The sequence below is a fragment of the Hemicordylus capensis genome, chromosome 1, assembly GCF_027244095.1.
Source record: "Hemicordylus capensis ecotype Gifberg chromosome 1, rHemCap1.1.pri, whole genome shotgun sequence".
Classification (NCBI taxonomy): domain Eukaryota; kingdom Metazoa; phylum Chordata; class Lepidosauria; order Squamata; family Cordylidae; genus Hemicordylus; species Hemicordylus capensis.
Genome location: NC_069657.1, coordinates 70,110,169 through 70,121,240, shown reverse-complemented (window position 1 = coordinate 70,121,240; position 11,072 = coordinate 70,110,169). Strand labels below are relative to the sequence as shown.

The 11,072-nt window shown below is 46.6% G+C and overlaps 1 protein-coding gene across 1 annotated transcript; it reads right to left on the bottom strand.

Annotated features, from left to right (window-relative positions):
• Positions 1-5,592: 5,592 nt before the first annotated feature.
• CHST14 (carbohydrate sulfotransferase 14) lies at positions 5,593-9,520 on the bottom strand. The gene has a single exon (XM_053278683.1). It carries the CDS (start codon positions 8,999-9,001, stop codon positions 7,883-7,885), a length of 1,119 nt encoding a protein of 372 aa, XP_053134658.1. The 5' UTR covers positions 9,002-9,520; the 3' UTR covers positions 5,593-7,882.
• Between the last annotated feature and the right edge of the window lie 1,552 nt (positions 9,521-11,072).

The window sequence follows — 11,072 nt, the reverse complement described above, 5'->3', positions numbered from 1 at the left end:
ATCTGAAATGCAGCAGAGCTGAAGGGGAGATCATTTTAATTTGATCCGTGGAGACTACAAGCACACTCTTTGGTACAGATTCTGTACGCAGTGCTCCTGCAAACCTTCCTCCACTTAGAAACTGGAATACACCCAACAGCCAGCAGGCCTACTGGCAGTCTTAATGCCTTTTCTTTGGCACAATTCACTGGCAAAGTAATTATTTTCAGTAAAAGCAATAGGAAAAAGCCCAGAGGAAACACGAAAAATACAATACATGTCACAGAAAACTCAGTGATTCAGGCTACAAGGAACTTTTAAAACTATTCTGCTTACTACAGCTAGATTCTAAGAGCATTGATGGAAGCAACAGAAATGGAGGGGTCCCAACTCCCTACTCAATGAATAACACTCATGTAGGAATGGGCCCTTGAAAGGATAACTGGTGAACTAAAAGCGGGGTGCTTTGGTCTCCCCCACTGCCACTTATCCCCTACAATTACACCAAACTGTTTTAAAGGATTCTCCCCAACAGGACTCTGAAGTAAGCATGCCTGAGAAGAAAATGGCCCAGTGGGGTGAGTGAGTCTGTAAGCATGGGAAGGAGTGATCTCCCTTATTAGCTTCCATTTGCCACTGAATTCCTATTATTCTATTTATAAATATGTAATATATACATACACACAAACACACACACTAATTTAAAAAAATACATTGATGGCCCACTTTCCCACCTGATTTGGGTCCTCAGAGAGGCTTACATGAAAACAATAAATCAATAGTTAAAAGATAATAAAACGGTACTGCCAAGCACAGTAACAGCATAAACCCAAACCAAACAGCAAACTCATCATTAATAGGCGACACTAAAAAAACTCAGGCATAAACAGAGGTTTTTTTGGAGAGGGGTGTTAAAATTGCCTTCGAAATGTGCTCAGTGAAGCCGCCCTCGCTGACTAGAGAATTCCACAGTCTGGGCACAGCTGTTATTTCAGTACTGGCTTTAAATAAGTTTTATAGATCTCTGCTTTTAAATTTAAATGCTCTTAATTATGTATTTTCCTTGTTCTGCAGTTCAGTTGTTTTTTCTGAGGTTGTTGCTTGCTTTGCACTGCTTGTAAACTACTTTGAATCTAGATGACACAGAAATATTTTCAATAAAAACACAGCACATGAAAGCTTAGGGATGCATGTTCTGCCCTCAGATACTTTAAAAGTAACATCTAATTCTGTCCTTAGAAATTCTAAAAGAGAAACACAAGTCAATCATTTTTAGGGTTACTGTAAAGATTACAGAGATTATGTCTGCGAAGCACTTTGAAGCTGAACACTCTTCCTAAGGTTGCCAGGTCAGATGCATCCAAAAACCTGATATTTCTGACGTGGGGCCTAAGTGATGTCACAACATCATGAACTCTTGCAAAATGGGGGGAAAGTCTAGTATTGAGGCAGAGCCCCCTGGTAAACAGAGCCTGACAGCAGAGCAAAAATGGTCTGAGATTAACCTCTGCTGCTGCCCACCTTCTTTCCACCTGAGAAAAAAGCCATGAACTGGAGAAAGAGGGACATTTTTAGCCTTCACAGGTTCTATAAAAGCGACTCATCCAGTCATTCTAAAAGTGCTCCGCTGAGGGGCAAAAGGAGAGGCAGTCCTACTCCTGCCGTCAATCAGCAGCATGCCCCTCTGCTCACGCTTATAGCGGGCACTTCTGTGATTACAAAACTGGGTCAATCCACAGAATGACGGAAGCGCCTGCCATCACACTTTCGGTTTCCCCCTCTCAGACAAGCCCTGTTGTAAGCATGCGAGGCGGGTGTGCTGCTGATTGTCATGGCAGGGGTGGGACTTCCTCTCCCTTCTCCCCTCTGTACACATCTACAGTGGGGTGATTTTATAACCTCTGAAGGAGGCTTAAATGGTAACACTATTCATGATTGATTGTCTGTCTTGCCTACAGAAAGGTGGGGTATAAACAAACAAACAAACAATCGAAATATTTAGATACACAAAGTGTGTGTGCATAAAACCATTACACATTTTCAATTTGATGAGTATATTTATTAAATGTATTTCATGAAAGATTTCCTATCATTCCTTTGAAAGAATTGTGACGCATTAACATCAAGACAGCTGTGAGGGCCCAGACTCCTAAGCCAGAAGTTTAGCTGTTAGGAACAACAGTCGCTCAGTCATCACTCAGAGGACCAGAAAGACAAAGGTAACCATATGGTGAAATTAATACACTTTCTCCCTTGTGGAGAAGAATGGCAAGGAACAGAAAAGTCATTTCTGCCACTGCAGCTGTAGCTCCAAAAAGCCAACCCTTGGTACTAAGTACTTATGCTGAGTTTCATAGCAAGTAGCCTTGGAAAGCAATAATTCCCCTATGGATAAAAGGATTAACATCATCATCACACAAGATTATTTTTACTGGGAGTTCAAAAATGCAAAAAGCATTCTTATTTGGGATCCTTTGTTAGGTAACTTCTGAGTCAAATAGGCTCCAAAGTTGTGCCATTAATTAAATCCAACCTCATTGTTGAAATCTAAACGCAATTGAAGGCATGATAGTTTTGAGATTTTCTTCTTCAGCTGTGCTGGCATTTCAGAAGAGCTGGCTGCAGCATCCAAGATAACAACATACACAAAAGAATATATGTCGATTAAGACAAAGCATTCCTCTGGTTCTCTGGGAGTTCTTATCTGATGTATTCATTGCCAAGTGGGAAGAATGCCAGATCTTTTGGATGCATGGAAGTGAAGCAAAGAATGGGGACAAAATAACAGGGAGCTAGAAACCAAAAAGTAATATTAGGGAGGCTAGCTTTCAGCACTAAAGTTTAAATTCTACTCTTCCCCCAATTCTGCAATCAAAATATAAATTTGTACACAGCATTTATTAAATGTATTTTGGATGCAAATTCTCAATCTAGGAAAAATGGTCTCTTTGGGCAAAAAATGACCAAGTGGAGGAGACACATGAATTATGGGGAGGTGGAGACATAAGAAAAGGTTGGCAGGAGGAATGGAATATTGAGATCAGCTAGGAAATGCTGTCAAAAATATCATTGCTGAGAATGCTGTGGATTGTAAAATGGACAGTGGACTTCCCTGCTATTGTAACTGGTGTGACGCTCAATGTGTGCTGCTTTGTTGGTTCTGTTTTGATTGCAATTGTCTGCAATTTTGCATGTTCCAGAGCTAAATAAATATATTTATCTGAAGAATGGGATGGAGAGACATGCATACATGTTACTCATCATTGTGTATGAGTTTTGGAGTCTTCCTTCCTTAGCACATAGCTCCCAATCCAAAGAGCAGAAATGCACATTATGGAAGACACCAGCCTGAGTCTCCATGCTGAAAATGGCATCCACACATCAAGTTATCTCCCTTCATAATATCTAGTTCAATTTATCCTGTTTCATGTCATTGTACATTTTTCTGCCCCATAACACATCATTGATGATGATGATAATGATGATTTCTTAAGCATAAGAAACAAAGTTCCTATACACAATGGTTGATATACAGAGCAAGGAGGCACTGGTGCAGCAAGAGAGCAGACTAACAAAGAGGCACCTTTTTACGTGGTGATTCTCTTTATTTAGCAGGGGGAGAGTAACTGGCCCTATCCGCCCCCAGCGCAGTACCTCCAGTGATTGTTGCTGGTGTCTATCTTATGTTTCTTTTAGATTGTGAGCCCTTTAGGGACAGGGATCCATCTTATTTACTTATTATTTCTCTGTGTAAACCGCCCTGAGCCATTTTTGGAAGGGTGGTATAGAAACCGAATTAACAACAACAACAACAACAACAACAACAACAACAGAACTTCCCAACTAACTGCACTGGAGCAGTGAGGAAGCGGCAATTTTTGATGCCCCCCCTTCCCTTTCCCTCTATGCCACCTGAAAATATGTCCCTGAGGGTTTTGCACCTTTGGTAATTCTATAAATGAAGCAACTGGAATAACTATAGAAATAATTGGGCTGCATGAGTCAAAACGATGCACACCTTCCAGAAGAGGAACAATTAAGGATGCACCTTTTTATTGCAGAAGGTCTTGCACAATTTGGATTTTATAAGGGAAGAGTGTGGGTAACAGGGAAATAGACATGGTGGCTGACATGATAAACAAGCCCTATGTAGATGGTAGGGTTTGCAGTGCCGCTGCTCTGGACCCAGAAACAGCAGCAAGGCTGGAGAGATTGGGTGGTAGCTACAATTGGTACAGAATGCAGCAGCCAGGCTGGTCTCTGGGACAACTCGAAGGAACCATATAAAACTGATTCTGAAAGAACTGCACTGGCTGCCGATATGTTTCCAAGTGAAATACTAAGTGCATGGTTATTACCTATAAAGCCTTGAATGGCTTGGGTCCAGGGTACTTAAGAGAGCACCTTCTTTGTCATGAACCCAGCTGCCTATTAAGATCATCTGGGGAGTTCCGGTTACAGTTGCCACCGGCTCGTTTGGTGGCAACGTGGATGGGACCGGGCCTTCTCTGTGGCTGCCCCAGGGCTTTGGAATATGCTCCCTGTCAAAATAAGAGCATTGCCATCTCTGATTGCTTTTAGAAAGACCCTCAAGACACACCTGTTTTCTCAGGCTTTTAACTGAAATTAGTTTTAAACTGTTTGTTTTTATCCTATGAAATTGTTTTGACTTTTATTCTGCAAAGTTGTTTTTACTGTTTTATATTTGTTGTTTTAAATTGTGTACCCTGCCTAGAGATACACATATCAGGTGGTATATAGATATCATAAATAAGTAACATAATTTGTCACCCACTGACTATGCAACTCAGCAACGTGGAACCCCCCACCCCCACCCCATGAGCACCTCGCACTGTGGCAGACAGACATGGTTTATATTCAGTCACTGCCAAATGCCATATCCCAAGGCAGTTGTGATGTGTCTGCTAACTGGCACATGCAGAACCCTGTGTGGATTGGGGTTTAAACCCACACAACAAATGGCAGTTGATTGACTGCAGAATCCAGCACATGCAGAATTACGTACAAGTTAGCTGGTGGTCACATAGCCACCTCAGCCTGTGAAAGTGTGACTAACAACTGCAGCTGCCACAGCAGATGACAATCATGTGACTCTCCCAATAAAAAGGCACTTTGCAGACTCTGACACTCTCTCTCTTTCTCTCTCAGATCACTAATTGAGAAGACAGAGGAAGGTCAGTGAATGGGAAGTATGTTGGACAAAGCGCACCTACAGCAAATACCAGGCTGAAATGCCTGATTCGCTGTTGCCAGATAAACATGCTGAGCAGTCTGCATGGATGCAGGAGCCAGATGCAATCATCCACAGAATCAGGCACATGGCTACAGTACTACAAATGGTGACTTGTGCCACTCCTGCAAAACTCCCATGTCTTTCCTTGCTGGTGGAAAGCAAAGTCAGCTCTTTCCTTTGGTTTTAAAAATCACACCATCAGATATCATACTGCAACTTTTAGCACAGCAGAGGGAAGAGGAGTCAAAGATGAACCACTTTGCTTCTAATGTTACAAAAAGGAGGTCTGCTCTCAAGCAGTTACAGATTTCCCCCCTTGCCCCTCCCACAGCTACAAACTCATACAATAAAAGGTAAAGCACAATATCAAAAAAAGTTTTACATAGAAACTTTATTAAAATGCAGATACTGTATAAAACATTTGTGAACAATTTTGTCCATTCTCACCCATGTCTTCCCAAGTTGAATTATCATAAATACAAAGTTCTGAGATGAGAATGCTATACATATATGAATAATCAAACCTTAAGTTTTCTTCAGCAAATGCCCTGGAGAGATGAGATTTTCTAGCATTCTAACAACACTGTAACAAATACCTCATACGTAATTTTTGATATTAAAGGTAAGATTGGGAAGATATTTAATTTTAGTACTAAAAGCAAAATACATATAGATCCATGGAGAAAACAAATAAAATCTGGGAACACCCAAGCAAAACTCCTGAACCAAGGAAAATACAAACCCCATATCTGAACAAATAATTTATGGAACTCCTAATTATCTGGATAGCACATAATACACCCTGCCTTTATCACTTTTGTCTCAAAGCAATATAAGAGTATAAAAACCATATTTCTCTGAATGTCAAGTTAACCAAATATTTTGGTTGTCACCCTGGCCAATGATATCAGTTTAGTATATTTAGTATTTTTAATATGCAGATGTTTGGCACATTAAGTGCTGGAAGCTATAGCTTGCTGAACCAGCAGGTAAGTGCTTAAAATAACAGGATATCAACATTTGTAATGCTCCAGCATCGCAGGCCACAAACTATGTCTGCATCATTACATATAGGTGGCTAGGAGAGCACAAATGTTTAGAATAAGGGTTACATTTGTATTACACAAAATAACACAAGCAACTTCTTACTTTATAAAGTTTGCATATATATAAATATATGAGAGAATAAGACTCTCACTGTACTACAATACTGAACTAAAACATAACACCGTCTAAGACTGCTGCCCTCATGTGACAAGACCTTACATGCTAGTTGCAGACACACACCATCTACATGCAGATGTGCAGTGCAGTCCAATTTATGTTTACAGAGAAATGAGACCAGGGCCATCCATAGAAAGTGCAGGGCTCAGGGTCATGGGAGTGGGGTGCAGAACCTCAATGAGAGAAGATGGCGACACCGAGATGCGGGGCCCCAGTGGCATGAAGATTCCTGCCTGGAATCTCCCGCCTCCCAGCACCACCAGCTGGAGTGCAGTTTCTGTCTGCTTCACCAGCCACCCTTTGACTCAGCTGGCCCTGTGGTGCACCCTGGTTTGCCAAGCACAGCGCACTGTGGGGCTCAGCTGAGCTGGAGGGCAACCACTGCTACAGGTAGGAGCCATGTGCTGGGTGAGGAGCAATGGGAAATATCTGTGCTACTACTGCAGCAGCCACCCTGTGGGGCATTCTGTTTTGCTGAGAAGAGCTCATTATGATGCCCAGCCAAGTTGGAGGGCAGCTGCTGAGACACATGGGATCTGTGGTCTAGGCCGCCAAGCAGAGTACACCATGGGGCCCTGCTGTGTTGGAGGGCAGCTGCTGTGACAGGTAGAAGCCACACTCCAGGCCAGCAGTGCTGGGAAATATCAGTGCTGCTGCCACTGAAAGAGTGCAGCTCCTCCACCCCCACTGCAGCAGCCACTCTCTGACTCAACCACCTCCGCTCACACTGGGGACAGGGAGATTCCCTAAGGATGACACTGAATACTAGAAGTGTGCACAGAACACAAAATGCTTGGGATGTTCTGTTGGAGCAACCAGGAAGCTGGTCACTCCAATGGAACTACCCTGTTCTGGAAAGAACGTCCTGGCCGCCATTTTGGATTCCAAAGTGGCCCTTGCACATGCATGGTGGCTATTTTAAAATCCAAAATGGTAGCCAGAACGCTCCAGCCAAATGGTCATTCCATTCCACGCTTGGAACAAGAATCTTTTTAAAGGGGGTTCTGTTCTGAGCTTGGAATGGCCCATTCCAAGCTTAGGACACCCCTACAGAATACGACCAATTTTGTTAAACTGGGCTTCCTCTCCAGCAAGTGTGTGCTGAGAACTGCAACCCTAATCACAGGTCTTCCATTATTACCACTTCATTTCCCCCCCAAATGTAACTGCCCACCTAATGTAATGTAAATGTAGCTGCTCTACAAAATGCTCTAGAAAAATGCTTTGTTCTTAAAACATACAAAAACACAGATTGGATAAAAAGATTGAGTTGAACTTAGTGCTGCATATATACATATTAAAAAGCTAAAGCTAGTTTTTATGTAAAGGCAACCTATATATGAGGCATTTGATGCCAAGTGTTAATAAAAAAATATAAAATTAGGAAATTGCATAGGACACAAACTGTATCACCATGGAAAATGTTCACTGTCTGCAAAATTCACTGGTAACATTTGGAAGTGGATAAGCAAACAAAGAGAAATCTAAAATGTATTTTGGTAACAGCTCTTTTAAAAGTCCCTTTGGAGAGTTACAGAGATAATAATGCAAGCTTTCAGGAGTCACTGGCTTATACCATGATTGTCTTTCGGGGAACCGTACGAAAGAGGGTGCTTGAACCCGTTCAAGAATATAATTGGCATCTTCATTCAGTCTTTCATAGGACCCAATGAAATCGTAGCTTATCACACAGGGCTGGCACAAGTTGTAAATGGGCATCCAGTGTTCATTCATTCTCTCCACCTCTTCATCTAAAAGGTACCGGAGAAATTCAGAGAAGGTGACATCATCTCCTGTGCTTTTCCCAGGGTTTTTCCTATACCTTTTGACTATCTCCACACCATACTTTAGTTGGTATTCTTTGATCTCTCCAAATTTATTCCTGTACGCTGATAAAAGTCTTTCCATTGGATCTCGCACAAATATGAACTTGAAATAGTGCTTTAGTCGGTAATGGATCTCATCTGGCTTCATGTCACTTAGGAAGACCAAATCCCTTTTATGATCCATTTTAAGGTTCACATTCACATTCTCCAGCGCGCCATCTAGAACTTTAAGGATTCGTTTCCAGTTGGAGCAGGCAACTTTGGGGACGTAGCAGTACAAAAACCGATGTTTGTCATTAACCAGGATATGCTTGAGCACCGTCCTTCTCTGGCTTGCTGAGAGGTCCCAAAGGCCGCGAGGCATGTTCTTTTGCCCACACATGGTGCGGATGGTCCTATTACGGATATCCTGCAGCACCTGGTAACTTACGTCCTCCAATGCGGATGCTGCTCTGGCGTTGCTGGCGCTCCTCCAGGACAGCTCTCCGTGCGAGGGATGAAGCGGTGGAGACTTCACTTCAGCCAAAATCCCCTTCTCGATCATGAGCAGCAGGCCGCTGGAGGCCACAATCACACCAAACATCAGCATGGAAGGCAACAGAACGGTGCCACTCGAGCCACGGGAGCGGGTCCTGGTGGATGCCGTGGCCCGCTGAATGGAAGGCGCTCCCATCTCTTTACCTCTTGCCAACACTGGGATGAGAGGCTGTGGAAACATGGCCTGGGATGGTGGTGGTCGCGGCCAGGCCTGAAAGCCAAGAGACAGCACCACGCCTGGGATAGTGGTGGGGCTGTGTCTCCTCTCCTCTCCGCGCGTCTGCGGGCAGCCCCCGGGACCAGCACTACATGCTGCTTCTGCTGAAGGGTGGCCAGCGAGGGGCCCAGAAGGCTCCCTGGCTGCTTCCTCCCATGCAACGTGGAGCAGAAGCGCACGGCAGGCGGAAACTTGCACTTCTGCTTCTCGTTGTGCGTCGGCGGCAGTCCTGCTTAGCCTGCCGGAGGACTGGGGCAGAGAGGGGCCGCCGGATGCGCCGCGGCGAGAAGGGAAAGGGCCGCCCGGCAGTGACGGTTTGGCCTGGGGGGGCGGGTCCCTCCTCCAGAGCCTCCGTCTCCTCCAGAGCCTCCGTCTCCTCTTCCTCCTCCCGGCCCGGCCCCGGCTTGTAGCCCCCGCCGCGTCTGTCTCTCTGCCAAGCGGGACCTTGAGGGTTCCCGGAGAGGGCGATACTCGCCTGCTCGCTGCGACTCTTCCTCGCTTCGCTTCGCGCGGGGGCTGGAAAGGAGGGGCTTAGAACCCAGGTCGCTGATGGTCGGGGCGGTGGTTCGAGAGTGCCCGCGTATATTCTCCTCTTTCCCCATTACATCACTAGGATTATGCTTGGCTATTTGTATGGGAGTGGAGTTGGGACTGCAGTGCTAGGTGGGCCGGGCGTTAGGTGCCTTTCGGGGATTGCTAAACTTAATGGGCAGCTTTTGTGGTAGACGCGGTTTCTGGATCCCTCGGAAGAAGGGGAATTTGCAGCCTGCTCTTCTGCAGGCCACCGAAAGCGAAGGGCCACCCTGTTCAGCGGGGCCTCCTTCAAGGGGCGTGCGCGTAGGACGGCAGTCTTCTTAACGCGACTCAGGGGCGTCTTTACGGGTGCGGGGCCCAGGGCCGTGGGAGGGGGTGCCGCGCCTCCCACTGCAAGCCAGCGAGCGCTCAGCAACCACCCTCCACCCGCCTGGGCGCCCCCCACCCAGCGAGCAGGAGGGTGGGCGGGCGACAGGGCGCTTGAGCTTTCTCTCCCCGCCACCACCGCCGCCGCTACCCGCTGCTTGGTGGCGAGGAGGGTGGGCAGGTGTTGTGGAGCACCCTCGCCCATCCTCGCCGCCAATGCCTCCACGCACTGCTTTCCTGGTGACAAGGCGAGCGGGTGGGTGTGTTACCCATCCTCACCCCGCCCCCCCCCCCCCGCCACTAAAAAGTGGGAAGTGGCGACGAGGAGGCCGGGCATGTGGTGCGCCAGCACACCCTCGTGCCTGCTGTGGCCAGGAGGTGTGCCGGTTGCTGCCCTTTCCGGCTTTGTGTCCCAAGAAGGCACTTAGCCAGCTTTAATGGACAGAGAGTCCTGAGCAGTGTTCCCCCCCCAACAGGGACTCCCAGATATAGTTGACTACAGCTCGCGGAATCCCCAGCTGCAGTGGCTTTTGCTTGGGGATTATGGGCGTTGTAGTCAACAACATCTTGGAATTCCTGTGAGGGGACACTGGTCCTGAGGGCAATCACTGCTGCAGGTGGGAGCTGAAGCTGAGGGCAATGGCAAATATCTGCTTCACTGCCACTGGCAGAGTGCAGCTCCTGCCTACCTCATCTTTCAACTCAGCCAGCCCTGTAGCATGTTTTGGTGTGCTGAGGCAAGCTCACCACAGAGCCCGGCCAAGCTGGAGGGCAGGTGGGCGCTGCATTCCCGGCCAGCGGGGGTAGGAAATCTCCATCATGACGACGCTGGCAGAGTGCAACTCCTCACAGTAGCAGCCACCCTCCAACTCAGCCAGCCCCACAAAAGCGCGACGTGGGGCCTTGGCCAAGTTGGAGGGTGGCCGCTGCAACAGTGAATAGTCACACATCATGCCAGAGGCAGTGGGGAAAAACCCCTGCTGTTCCAGCTCCCACCCACTACAGCTGCTGCCTTCCGCATCAGGCAGCCTGTGGTGTGCTCTGGTTGGGTTTGCCAAGAAGAGCGTGCTGTGGGGCCTGGCTGAATTGGGGGGCAGTGGCCCTGTGGCTGTGACAGGTAGGGAAAATCCACACT

Coding starts and splice junctions, on each gene's coding strand:
- CHST14 (XM_053278683.1), bottom strand. CDS start 9,001: ATGTTTCCACAGCCTCTCATCCCAGTGTTGGCAAGAGGTAAAGAGATG.